We start from the raw sequence: 14284 nt of genomic DNA on the forward strand, positions 1-14284 counted from the left end.
TCAGTACTACTGTAACTTGTTGCTTACATTCATAATCAAAGGGAATGCTACATTTCAGTTAGAGGTTCATGAAATAAAATATAGTTTTTCCCCCGTCCAAGTTTGTGGACTTCGTTGTTCTGCCTTTAGGGGTCTGCAGACCCCAGATTTGATCATTAGGACTTCTGGGTGCAACAGAACTCTAGGCAGTTGAGTAGGAAACAGATGAGACTCAAGCTTCGAAAAGTATTTGGCAAGGCATAAATAACCATTATTCCATTCAAGTAGCAATTGCTGCTCTATACAAAAAAATGTGATGATGTGGTACAATGGCTTGTAACTGGAAAATCATTTTGATGGAGTGGGCACCAAATCTGCAGAGGCTGAGGTCAACACTGAAGGGCAGGGGACAGTTGAAAATCATCGTGGAAACCTTGGGCTGAGCGGTTAAAGGCAAGGCAAGGAAACATCTCCTTTATTAAAAGCTGTCATGTTAAAAGGAAATTTTTTTTCTGCCAAAAAGGATAGGTGTTATCTTTCAATGCTTCGGTTAAAAATGGATTCCATTCACTTAGCGTATATAGCCACTGTATTTTATGATAAGTATCTTCAATAATCTCCCCCTACACTTGTATACCACTTTTTAAAGTACATTTGCTTCTTATCTTGTGTCTAAAGTAATTGCTCTGTGTTGAACAGTCATCTACTTTGTCAGTAGCAATATTGAGACTAAGGGGGTCACAGTTGTGTCAGCAGGGAAAAATGGGTGTAGTGAGACCCACTGGCTTGTTTCTCAGTGCTGGGCATTCTGCTAAAGATAAACTTCGGTAGAAAGGTGATATATTGACAAAGAGACACAACGAATTCTGTAGTGAGTTTAGTGAAGTAAATCTCCCCTAGAAATAAGAAATGTGTGCAATGTATTGCAGCTTTTGAAATGTAATAGGCAAGTTTCATGAGCATTTTGTGGAGAAGATGGCCTGGCCCATTCTTTCATTCATTTGGATACATATTGAGTGCCCCATCCAGCCACTGAGCAAAATCGCACCCACACTTAGTTGCATCCGTTCTCCCATTCTTCTTCCCTCTTTGTGCCTGCTGCTGTTGCTGATCACTCTTTCTCCTCCTGCTACTTGGCACCACTCCCCTGCACGTCCCCTCGCCTAGGCCCCTTCACATTTGCATTTCTTACCTCACTTCTCCTTACCCTGCTTTTTCATTCATGTCGTCTGTTTCATCAGGAAGAGGACAGTATCTCATGTCTCCCCCTTCCTTTTTTAAAAATATTTATTTATTTATTTTGGTTGCACAGGGTCTTAGTTGCGGCAGGTGGGCTCCTTAGTTGTGGCAGGCATGTGGGATCTAGTTCCCTGACCAGGGATCGAACCCAGGCCCCTGGCATTGGGAGCACAGAGTCTCATCCACTGCACCCCCACGGAAGCCCCCGCCCCCTTCCTTTTAACTAGTCCAAAGTTTTCGTGTCCCAGCTCTGTCTTTTAATGAGAAAAAAATGTTCCATGCAACTTTGCCCTGAATTATCTGTCTCCTTATTCTCAAAACAAAATTAGCTAGAAAAAGTGAGACAGACACTTTTTTTTTCTGACTGGCCAGTGTTCCTTTTTCCCAGGTGAATCCAAAGCAGAATATATCTAAGACACAGAACTGCAAAGATTGACCGATATGTAGGGGAGATTAACAATGGTTTCAAATATGGTGACTCTTGCTTTTTTTCTCTTTTTATCAATAAGCTTTTCAGTGTACACTCAAAACTATTGAGAAAATATACTACAGCATATTACTACATTTGCTTTTTAATCTGCAAAGCTTGGCTTTGTTTCTTGCCTGTTCCATGCCCTGTATCTTGTCCTAACTAGATCCTAAGCTTCTCAGAAGCTGGTGAACTTCATCCCTACATGTGCGCTTAGGCATTTGACAGATGCTCAGTGTATTCTGGGGGTTTTTTTGGTGAATGAAAGGAAAGCACTAGTTTTTAAAACAGCTTTATTGATATATAATTTACAGAGCAATATAATTCACTATTTTTAAGAGTATAATACAATGGTTTTCAGTAAATATACAGAGGTGTGCAACCATCACCACAATCCAGTTTTGGAACATGTCCATTACCCCAAAAAGATCATTGTGCCCTTTTGCAGTCACTCTTCATTCTTACCCTGAGCTCCAGGCAACCACCACTCTACTTTGTGTCTCTATGGATTTGCCTGTTCCGGAAATTTCTTATAAATAGACTCATATAATATATGATATTTAGTGGCTGGTTTCTTTCACTTGGCATGTTTTTGTTTTATGTTCAGGGAAAGACTAATTCCTCATTTGTTTCCCCTGTACTAAAATTCTACAGAATAATATTGGGAAGATATAACAAGCATTCGAAATTGAATGGTCTCTTTTTCTCAACAAAATTGTAGCAAATCCTTTGCTGACTTGAAGGATTTGGGGCCCTGCAACAGGGGGACACACTAATGGCAGGAAGAGCTAACCTTGCAGTTTAACTAAGTTACAACCATGACTCCTGTTATGACCACCACGACTGTGTTCTTAGGGATCAGAGTAGAATTAGTCGTTTCCGTTTGCTGAGCCCTTATTGTACGGTGGGTCCCACACTAAACCCTTGTTGAGGATTGCTTCATTAATTGCTTTATTAATACAAAACTTTCCAAGGAAGGGAACTAAGACTGAGAGATTTTAACTGAGAGGTTAAAAACCACTTGCCCAAGATCACATAGTAAATATCAGACTGAAACTAGTTCTTTCAGGCTCCAGAACCCATTTTCTTCTTAACCCATATGCTCTCTTACTAATGAGAAGCTGAAAAAACAAAAGTGGCCATGGAAACCAAAAAACCACAGCTGCCTGCAGCCAGGCATGGTGGGCTGGGGTGCTCTGCTCCCTCAGTTGCCCCTGTGCCCTCACTCATTCCTGCCCCACGAGAGAATTCTCTTCACAGTGGGCAGTCAGTACTCTTAGAAGTCCGGTTTCCCTTATCCAAGAAGTTAGAGAAGTATGACATTTTAAGAATGAGTTCCACCCCTAAAGTTCTGTTTCCTTGAAGGTAGAAGTTAATTATCTGGGAAATGTGTTTATTCAGAACAGCTCATTGCCAGATAAAGGAGATATATGTTAACAAACCAATTTGCGATTTTGGTTACAAGACGGTGAATCTTAAAATAATGTGCCAGGTTAATCTCCCTTATTATTATGATTTTTTATAAATTTATTTTATTTATTTATTTTTGGCCACATTGGGTCCTTGCTGCAGTGCGCGGGCTTCTCATTGCAGTGGCTTCTCTTGTTACAGAGCGTGAGCTCTAGGGCGTGCGGGCTTCAGTAGTTGTGGCTCACGGGAAGAGCGCAGGCTCAGTAGTTGTGGCACATGGGCTCAGTTGCTTCACGGCCTGTGGGATCTTCCCAGACCAGGGCTCGAACCCATGTCCCCTGCATTGCAGGTGGATTCTTAACCACCACGCCACTAGGGAAGTCCCAATCTCCCTTATTTTGCTGAAAGAAGTTATAAGAATGGGTTATAAAGTTATTCCCAAAGAAACTGATGTTCCAGTACTTTTCTTCCCTTTTGTGTGTGTGTTCCTTATTCAATGGGGACTGTTCCTACAGCTAAGAAGAAACTTCCCAATTTGCCTGTCTTCCTGGAAAAATCCTCCTCATGTTCTAAAATCTTCCCAGTCAGAAGCTGGACTCAAAACAACAAATAAGGCACAACCCTATGCCCCTCTGCAAACATTTACAGATGAGGAGATGATGATAAAGAGCGCAGGTGAGTGAACTTCTCAATTTCACCACAGTATTCCTCTGGTCATTACTTGGGCCTACAATGTGAGATCACATGACATGTGACATGATTGGGAGAGGTATTCATCTAAGTTTGTGAATGGAATTTTTGACATTAATTAAAAAAATTTTTTTGAAAACAGTAATACATGTCATATTAATAAAATAAAGACTTAGCAGTATTTTTTTTTTTCCCTACAGTTAAAAAATTTGCCCAGGAACAGATTGCTCCTTTGGTTTCAAAAATGGATGAAAATTCAAAAATGGAAAAATCAGTAATACGAGGATTATTTCAACAAGGGGTATATAATTAATGATTCTTCCAATTTCAAACTTCCATAAATACCTTCCAGTGTTAAAATGTATGCATACTTTTAAATTTAGGAATTGTAATGATAGCATAATTTCCTCATCAGAATTATCTGGGATCTCTTTTAGATTGAGATCCTAGTTAAAAAATTTTAATTGAATTAACATTTTAAATTAGAAATACTGTGCTTTTTAAGTAAAAGGCTAGAAGCAAGAGCGATTTCTTTAGGCCAGAGGTATTCAACCGGGGGCTGTTTTTGTCCCCCAGAGGACATTTGGCAATGTCTGGAGACACTGGCTGTCACAGCTGGGTGTGCTGCTGGCATCTAGTGAGATAGAGGCTGGAGATGCTGCTAAATATCCCACAGTACACAGGACAGCCTGCCAGGACCGAATTATCCAGCTTAGTAATGCCAAGGTTAAGAAACCCTACTTTAAACTTCATACCAGCACATCTACCTGAATCCCTATGTTTGTGGAAAACTTAAAAACAAGAGGTGATATCTGAATTCCGCATTAACCAAGGCAGCCGATTTCTAAGGGAGAGGTTATCAGCACAGGAGCCCCAAGGAGAACATTTCAGAGCCACTGCACTCTTCATCTCTCCCTTCTCTATAGGTGTGAAGATTTTGTATTTGGAATACCGAGGCTATCCCAGAACTAATAGCTCCTACCCAAAGCCATTGGCTTAAATCTTGTCCTGTTATCCTGTTTGAAAATTAGCCTTTTCCACGTAACTTTTATTTCTTTTTTTAATAATTAATTAATTTTTGGCTGCACTGGGTCTTCATTGCTGCGTGTGGGCTTTCTCTAGTTGCGGTGAGTGGGGGCTACTCTTCGTTGTGGTGCACGGGCTTCTCATTGTGGTGGCTTCTCTTACTGTGGAGCGCGGGCTTCAGTAGTTAATGGCTCACGGGCACTGGAGCGCAGCCTCAGTAGTTGTGGCGCACCGGCTTAGTTGCTCCGCGGCATGTGGGATCTTCCTGGACCAGGGCTCGAACCCGTGTCCCTTGCGTTGGCAGGCAGATTCTTAACCACTGCACCACCAGGGAAGGCCCCCTGTTTTATTTCTTACTGTTTAAAAGATACCAGCTTTTTTTTTTTTTTTTTTTACTACCATGTATTGTAGTGATTTTTCCACCTTTCTTTTAGCAATGAAACTTGGGAAAATGGAATCTGATGTGGAGCCACAGTGGGTCAAACGGCATCTGTGAGTCCACTTCTCAGCCAGATTTCATCTTCATTGTTTGCAGAACCTCTAGGCTTCTCTGAGAGGTCTTGAGCAACACTCTCCCGAGGGGCAGCTCTTGCAGACAGGGTCGCACGCAGCGACGAGTTGCCTGCCACCTCCACAGCTGCTCCTGTCTGCATGTCGTACCCCGTGGAGGGTCTGCGTTGCACATCCTGCACCAGCTATTCTCGGCCTCATGTGACTCCTGGCTTCTGTTGTCCCACTTCTATGAAGGTCACCTGCCATAATAACTGACAAATATTTCCAGTGTAGGGGAATTTGGTGACCTTTTTAGAGAAGCAGTGTCTCTGACAGCTGTTAAAGATATGATAGTCCGATATTCTCATGCTGGCTGGCCCCAGTCTTCAGGCACACCCCAATCCTTGGATTCTTCCTCATAGAACATCATTTCTGATTCCCTCAGCCTTTCTATCCTCCCCCATGTTGTTCTAACTTCATATCAGCTAAGTTTCCCATCAGCTTAGAATATAACAGCAACACCCAGGCTGCAGTGCGTGTGACTCTAGAGTGCCTGGAGAGGATAGAAAGAAGCATTGCCCTTTTACCTGTTCACAGCTTTGGGTTTTGAATTATGCGTGCACACATTCTCCTTCTGAAATGAGGACACTTAAAAATGGAGTGTTACGGACGTTTCATGTTCCGGACTTAGGACTGGTTACTGAACAGTCAGGCAGTTACTGGAAAGCCTTGACCAGTATTTGGCCATGTTTACCAGGCACCTGGGCCTTGTCTAGTGTGGTTCTAGGAAACACCACCACATGTGGTCTGCTAACCATCTGGACTTGCTAAAATGGCCCAAAAGAAATGGTCATTCAATTATTATCTCGGCTGAAAGAGTCAAGGTGGGGGGCTGACTCGAAGAGATTACGCTAAATGAAACTAGATATTCCACTGCTCTCTTCAGTTTCTTAATTATATATTTTCTCACTATTCCATTCCAGTATCCTTCAAAGCATTTTACCTCTCTTATTTTTGTTTTTTAGATCCCAAAAGGAAACAAATGATAGTTCTAGCATGTAATTTTATCCTTTGCAAATATATTTAGTTTCTGTTATAGATTTTTTTGTTACTTAGAGTGAAAGAGCCATACCAAATTAAAGAAAGATATACATACAGAATTTTAAAATTAAGCTGATGTGGTTACAAATTATTTTTGAACTTGTTCTTGCAAGGAATTGTCCAATATAAAAATAGCTTTCTTAATCTATGTTTCCTTATTTTTCCTTTAGTTGATGGGTGTTGAAATTGACACCAAATATGGAGGAACAGGAGCTTCATTTTTTTCCTCTATCCTAGTGATAGAGGAATTAGCCAAAGTTGATGCGTCTGTGGCTCTGGTATGTGACATCCAGAACACGATAATTAACAGGCTAATTGGAAAATACGGAACAGAAGAACAGAAGGCTATCTATTTGCCCAAGCTAGCTACAGAACAAGTGAGTTGAGATGAGTTATTGAAATGGATCTGATCTTTTCTAAATATAGGATATTTTCAGGAGAAAAGCAGCCGCAGTGTTGACTTTTCTATTCAGGACCACAACACAGCACCATTAATAACTCAAGCAACGCTCAATAAATTAATGCTACTAGAAAAATACACTCTGCCTCTCATTTGCCACTTGGAAATGTAGGGAATTATCATTGGACAATAAAATTATTTCTTTTTTGGTCCCAATTATATTGTCTAATACCTTTGTTGGTAGTTTCATTTACATTGAGATGTCTTTCTCCTGTAATTATGAAAACCAATTTAATTAAGCTTAACATTGAATATGTGTGCTTAGGTCTTTAAATCTGCCTTAGACAAATAGTGGGGTATAGTTTGGAAAATAATACTGTCAGAATACCATTACTATTTTGATACATACAGGCTTTTAGAAGTAGCTAAAAGTTTGATTTTCAAATGTTTATTTTGCTATAAGTGGGTATTTGTTATGCAAAGTATAAATATAGGTATTAATTTGGAATTTTTTCTTTGCATGTGTAGATGGGAAGTTTCTGCCTTTCAGAGGCTGGAGCAGGTAGCGATTCATTTGCTTTGAAGACCAAAGCTGATAAAAAGGGAAATTATTATGTCATCAACGGGTCAAAGATGTGGATTAGCAATGCCAAGGATGCCGGGCTCTTCGTGGTGATGGCAAATGTAGACCTTACTCTTGTAAGTTTGAAAACAAAGCTGCTCCCCATTTCCCTCCTAATCTTTTCATTTCTTTTTTCCTACTTCCATTTCGTTTTTAGGACATAGTCTTAAATTCTTCATTCTCCTCAGTACTGAAAAGGTTAAACAACTGACATCTTTTCATCCTCTGGTTTACTAATATCCTAAAATAAATATTACAATTAACATGAATAAACATTAGCTACATGGAGGACGATTTAATTAATCTCCTAAGCTGTTGTATAGGAGACTAATCTTAAATTTTGTAGAATTTCAGATTTTCTATTTAATAATGAAGAATTTACCTATTTAATAGTACATTTATTTTTAAAAATGTTTTATTCAGTTGGAAAATAGACATATAGCAAAATGATAAAGATATCTTGTGTTTTTTGTCTAGTGTAGCATTTAATTGAATTAAATTTTAAAACTAAAATATGTAATAAAATTAAATTTAAAATGTGGAATTCATCATGTAATACTTTAGTGTCACTTAATAATTTTAATAGCCACAATGGTTTCTGAAAGAGTAAAATAAATAGTAAGGTTCTTGATTTCGAACCTAATGCCCTCCCATACTTCTTGTTTCATAATACACATGTTGCAATTCTGAGTCCATTAGTATTTACTGCTAAAGTCTGTTTTGCTTTGTTTTTTGTTTTTTTTGCTGCACTGGGTCTTTGTCGCTGCATGCGGGCTTTCTCTAGTTGCAGCAAGCGGGGGCTACTGTTTGTTGTGGTGAGTGGGCTTCTCATTGCGGTGGCTTCTCTTGTTGCGGAGCCTGGGCTCTAGGCATGTGGGCTTCAGTAGTTGCAGCACGCGGGCTCAGTAGTTGCGGCTCATGGGCTGTAGAGCGTGGGCTCGGTAGTTGTGGTGTATGGGCTTAGTTGCTCTGTGGCATGTGGGATCTTCCCAGACCAGGGCTCGAACCCATGTCCCCTGCATTGACAGGCGGATTCTTAAGCACTGGACTACCAGGGAAGTCCCTCGTTTTCTGTTTACTTTGAACTCTGGAAACAAGGGATCTTATCAGTCAAAGTGATTATAGCATTTTAAATCTTCATTTCAGGGGTATAAAGGAATTACCTGCTTCTTGGTAGATCGTGATACTGAGGGCCTTCATATAGGGAAACCAGAGAATAAAATGGGAATCAGAGCTTCTTCTACCTGCCCATTAACGTTTGAAAATGTCAAGGTGGGTATCCTAGATGTGGAATGGCTCTGCCTGGAAGTATAACTGTGCGAGAAAGGCGTCGCACTATTAGGCGTGCATAGGAGAGTACTTTGTAAAACTCTTGAACGATGATCTTAGGTTAGGTTATGACCTAAATGTACTTCCCACGAGAGTTTAGGCCAGAGGTGGAAACCTGTCTGCCCAGCAGCTGGCCTCAAGAGCCAGCCCGAGGATTAATCTCATTTATACTTCATAAACCCGGTACTTGCGCATCACACATAGCTTCCGAGGAGTGTGGTGTCGGCCCAGCAAGGCCACAAGATGGGGGTGTTGCTCAGTGAGAGTGGAAAACAGCCAGGCAGCGCCCACAGTTTAGAGTTGAGTCTTAAAAAAAACGAGGAAAAGATAACTAGAATGCTGTGCTTTAGAACTTTACATAGGTCGGACAGGATGTGACCTTTTGGCTCACTGGGGATTGTGTGTGTGTCTATGGGGTGTCCTTATGGATGGCGTGTGAGCCTCACTACTGCACCCCAACTGTCTTTCTTCTCCTAATTTCCCTTTTCTTTCTCCGTTCTGCCCACTCTCTCTCTCTCCTAACTGCCCATATTAAAGAAGCTAAGTGCATTTTCTAAAATTACCTGGTCTAGATCTTTTTTCAAGTAAACGGTTGAATAGTTTTATGTATTTCTTCTCTCCTCCTTTCTGTTTGGTACACATGCCTGTGTACACACACACACACACACACACACACACACACACACACACACACACACACACAAGCACACGGCCCTCAGCTGATTTTGGTTGTGATAATAGTCTCAACAGAAGAAATGTTTCTACCCTTATATGTTTTCTGCTATTCCTAATATTTTATCTTACATTGTAGCATACAGATAAGAGTTCGGGGAAAATTGTTACTCATTTATGATATTGATTAATTGTATGAGATTTCATTTTTCTAGATTCACCGAACGTCTCTGCTGGGCTCTGGAGGATGCAATAGTGAACAGCACGGACTTGAGTCCTATCCTTCTGAGAGCATGTGGGAGACAGTTTAGAGGGAGACAGAGACATAGCAGATAATTTCCTTGGAGTTTAATAAGTACCATGCTAGAGAATTATCACAGAAATTGGGAGTATATGTGCATTAAAAAATATATTACCAAAATGAATTATGTTAAATTAAATTGAGAAATAACTGCACGTTTTTCTTTTCAGGTTCCAGAAGCCAATATCCTGGGACAAATTGGACATGGCTATAAGTACGCCATCGGGGGTCTTAATGAAAGTAGAATAGGAATTGCTGCACAGGTGAGTCAAATTTTAGTCCTTTAACTTGACTCTTCCACACACAGTCAAAACGTAAAAAGAAAAAATGCAGTGAAACCAATGAGTGTTTGGAAGCTTGTGAACACAAGATGGCACCCTTCCCTTCCATGAGGTAAAAGAGTAGCTTCTGTCTGTGATTTCTTTAAGATTCCACTTTGGTCAATTATATCATGTCCTGAGAACCAAACAACGGCTTAGTGGTAACAGTTTTTCTGCTTTGAGAGCGTTAAAGTATTATCTAATACCTGGATCGATAACTTCTTAAGTACATTATAGATTAAATGTGGTATTTTTTTAAATCAACTTTTCAAAGTATGTGATTCATTCTGAAATTTTTAAAATTAAGAATAAGTAACATTCTATTGTGTAGTAAGAGTCTCTATAGATAATAAAAGATTTGTTGCTTAGTGTTTTGCATGTGAAAATCAGACAATTTTTTTGGTATGGCAACAATTAAACAGTTATGTATGATGAAAACTATTCAATTTCTTACCAAATTTGCCCTTATAGCATATTAAATTTTTCTGTTAGGTAATAGCAGTTATTTCCTAGAATCACAAAATGAATAAAGTCTTTGGTTTTATTATGAATTATTTCATTTTTGTAATGTATTTATTTTTAATCAATGAGTATCCAAAATTCAAAAACTTACAGCTTTTAGATTTTGAAGATGTTGCATATATTAGCTCTTTGGAGTATTTAAATTGTAATTGTACTCTAGTTTTGTTTTTGTTAATTTGCTAACAAAGTATTCTCAGATCAGAACTTAACCCATGTTTCCCACAAAACTAGATAATCTTTTTAAAGTTTTTCTGTGATTCAACTTCATCAGATATGACATTAAAAACTACAACACTGGATTTCTTTATTCACAGACCTGTAAATAATGTAGATGTCTGGCAGTAAATGCACAGTCTGGGCTTTAGTCTAATTACTCCAAGTTATCTTATAACCTAGTTAAAAGTTAAGGTCAGAAAAAAAGAGAGAAAAAGGTGAGGTCTGGTAGTTATTATTTCTTGGTTAATACTGTGGATGCTTTTTGGAGAAAGAGGCACATGTAACAGTGAACTGGAGGCATCCAACCTCAAGACTCTGTAGTTGTAAAGAATTTAGTTTTTCAGTATTTATAGTGAAAACATTTTACACTGTTTTGGAAAAGCCTGTTTTGATTGACAACTGATAATTACGGTTTTTGTGTCGATATACCATATTGTTGGCATATTGTAAACTTTAGTTATAAGGGTTTAATGACATCATCTTCTCTCATAGCCAAAAGTGCAGTGAGTCGCTGTCTCACCTTAATTTACTTTTGGGGTTTTGTTTTGGTTTGGTTTGGATTTTGTCCTTTAATTTTTAGCGTAATATTCCATTCTCCAGAAAGTTCAAAATAAAAGGCTAAAGGAAAATTTGAATGAACACTAATGAAATATTGATAAGTTTGTGGGCATTTCCCCCAAAAGCTTTAACTATTGATTTTTCTTTTCCTTTTTCTAAAACCTACATGGTTTGGCATAATTAGATAGTGATTTTTTTATTAGTTATCTATTTTATACATATTAGTATATACATGTCAATCCCAATCTCTCAATTCATCCCACCACCACCCTCCCCTTTCCACCCTTGTTGTCCTTACGTTTGTTCTCTACATACATCTGTGTCTCTGTTTCTGCCTTGCAAACCAGTTCATCGGTACCATTTTTCTAGATTCCACATATATGTGTTAATGTACAATATTTGTTTTTCTCTTTCTGACTTACTTCACTCTGTATGACAGTCTCTAGGTCCATCCATCTCTCTACAAATGACCCAATTTCGTTCCTTTTTATGGCTGAGTAATATTCCATTGTATATATGTACCACAACTTCTTTATCCATTCGTCTGTCGATGGGCATTTAGGTTGCTTCCATGACCTGGCTATTGTAAGTAGTGCTGCAATGAACATGGGGTGCATGTGTCTTTTTGAATTATGGTTTTCTCTGGGTATATGCCCAGGTGTGGGATTGCTGGGTCATATGGTAATTCTATCTTTAGTTTTCTAAGGAACATCCCTACTGTTCTCCATAGTGGCTGTATCAATTTACATTCCCACCGACAGTGCAAGAGGGTTCCCTTTTCTCCACACCCTCTCCAGCATTTGTTGTTTGTAGATTTTCTGATGATGCCCATTCCAACCAGTGTGAGGTGATCCCTCATTGTAGTTTTGATTTGCATTAGTGATGTTGAGCAGCTTTTCATGTGCCTCTTGGCCATCTGTAATTAGATAGTGATTTAATGGCTACCTAATGTTAGAATTTAGAAACAATTTCTAAGGTTGAGTCATTCAATTGTTACGGAGGTTAGTTTGCAATGAGACAGTCCAGCTAAAACTGTCACCACATCCTGATTAGTTCTTGAAATGTATAAACTGATGTTTTTACCAGCTCCTCTGTGCAGTTATCCTCAGCTCTAGCTGTGCATTAAAACATTAAAGAGTTTTTAGAATGCTGGTGTTTAGGCCACACTCACCACCACCACCCCCATTATTGAGCTCCCCGAGATGATTCTCATGTGCTGCCAGCGTTGAGAAACCCTGCTCTTTTATGTTCTGATGCCCTACCCACCAAAGCTCTTGTTAATCCTGATCATATACAAAAGAAGACCAGAAGTGACCTTGCACATTTGACTTCTAGAAGGACTAGAGGCAGCTACTCTACAGTCTTTGAGGCCAGTCTTTGAGCAAAATTTCTGAGGCTCACTTTGTGCCTGGAGACTCAAGCCTAAGGGAGAAGAATCCCAAAAAGTAACCTGGGTGCATGAGCACAGCCACACCAGGAGATTAACTCCTAGAATCAAATGTGCTCTTCTTCACAGGAAATTACTCACATTTTCTCCCAGGGCTTCCCCAGTGGCGCAGTGGTTGAGAGTCCACCTGCCGAAGCAGGGGACACAGGTTCGTGCCCCGGTCCGGGAAGATCCCACATGCCGCGGAGCGGCTGGGCCCGTGAGCCATGGCCACTGAGCCTGCGCGTCCGGAGCCTGTGCTCCGCAACGGGAGAGGCTACAGCAGTGAGAGGCCCGCGTACCGCAAAAAAAAAAAAAAAAAATTTCTCCCAATTACTAGAACTTAAGTTCTATAAATGCAGTGGATGAAGGTCATTAACATTAGACCTCACCATCTCGGTATCTCTAGTCCTTTCCCTACCCCAACTTTTCAATTTGCCTGTAAAAAGCATTCATAACTTGAATAACTTCATAACTTCATAACTTGAATAATTAAGAGCATAAACTTATAAAAAATAAGAAATTCTGATTTTTTTTTTTTTTAACAGATGCTGGGACTGGCTCAAGGATGTTTTGACCACACTATTCCATATATTAAAGAAAGGGAACAATTTGGCAAAAGAATATTTGATTTTCAGGTATATAATTATTACCATCTTTCTACAGTGCTGTGCTCTCCCTCTTCCCATTAATGAAGAGCTTCGTTACAAAGCTGTAAGGGAATCCCCTCGGGGATTTTAATGGGAGAGGCACAGAGAGGAAGGAATAGATCTTGGTGCATATACTTGTGCCTACCTTGACCTTCTCCAAGGGCAGAGCAGTAATCCTTGAGGCCTGGCTATGGCATGATTCAGGATACCTTGGTGAGCACTTGGGAGCTGTCTCCTCACTGCTTCAGAGTTCCAGGGCATGGGGTCTGTAGTCAGACTTCCTGGGTTCAAATCCTGGTTCTTTGTCTTACTATTACTAGCTTTAGTTACCTCACCTCTCCAATCCTCAACTGCCTCATCTGTAAAATAAAGATAACACTCTGTACCATCTAGAGTGATTCAGAATCAGGTAAATGTTTCAAGTGTTTGACACATTATTAAAAATAAGTCAAAATTTTAAACCTAATTTTGTGATCATTTATTTTTTAAATCTTGGCAGTTAACAATTACCTGAACTTTGAAATTTTTTAAAGAAGCAATACACGTAGTGGTTTATTATATTATTTATTTATTTATTCATTCATTCACTCATTTATTGTGGCTGCGCGGGGTCTTCGTTGCGGCGCGCCAGCTCAGAAGTTGCGGCATGTGGGATCTTAGTTCCCCGACCAGGGATTGAACCCGGGCCCCCTGCGTTGGGAGCACAGAGTCTTAACCTCTGGACCGCCAGGGAGGTCCCTGTAGTGGTTTATTTTAGATTGCAGATTTTAAACTATTCTTGCGAAATGAATGTGAATTTTTGGACGGGTATATTTTGAATCTGTCAGTGTTCCACATCCAGGCAGGACTTCGACAATGAGCT

The 14284-nt window shown here is 39.7% G+C and overlaps 2 protein-coding genes across 8 annotated transcripts in view; both read left to right on the forward strand.

Moving 5' to 3' along the window:
* The window catches only part of PSTK (phosphoseryl-tRNA kinase), a 329297-nt gene that overhangs the window by 45336 nt on the left and 269677 nt on the right, over positions 1-14284 (forward strand). The gene's annotated exons all lie outside the window — the stretch shown is intronic.
* Positions 1-14284, forward strand: part of ACADSB (acyl-CoA dehydrogenase short/branched chain) — a 37792-nt gene that overhangs the window by 17573 nt on the left and 5935 nt on the right. For 2 of the 7 annotated variants that reach the window (XR_007471218.1, XM_049696776.1), the window contains exons 2-8: positions 3613-3772; positions 3988-4088; positions 6577-6783; positions 7335-7505; positions 8575-8700; positions 9901-9993; positions 13321-13410. Coding sequence is in view for 6 of the 7 variants with exons in the window: in XM_049696776.1 (XP_049552733.1) it covers positions 3613-3772; positions 3988-4088; positions 6577-6783; positions 7335-7505; positions 8575-8700; positions 9901-9993; positions 13321-13410 (948 nt within the window). In the remaining variant the exon portion in view is untranslated. The remainder of the gene's footprint in view (positions 1-3612; positions 3773-3987; positions 4089-6576; positions 6784-7334; positions 7506-8574; positions 8701-9900; positions 9994-13320; positions 13411-14284) is intronic. The other 5 variants (XM_049696781.1, XM_049696777.1, XM_049696778.1 and 2 more) reach the window with 4 other exon arrangements.

This window comes from Orcinus orca, chromosome 14 (assembly GCF_937001465.1).
Source record: "Orcinus orca chromosome 14, mOrcOrc1.1, whole genome shotgun sequence".
Taxonomy (NCBI): Eukaryota; Metazoa; Chordata; class Mammalia; order Artiodactyla; family Delphinidae; genus Orcinus; species Orcinus orca.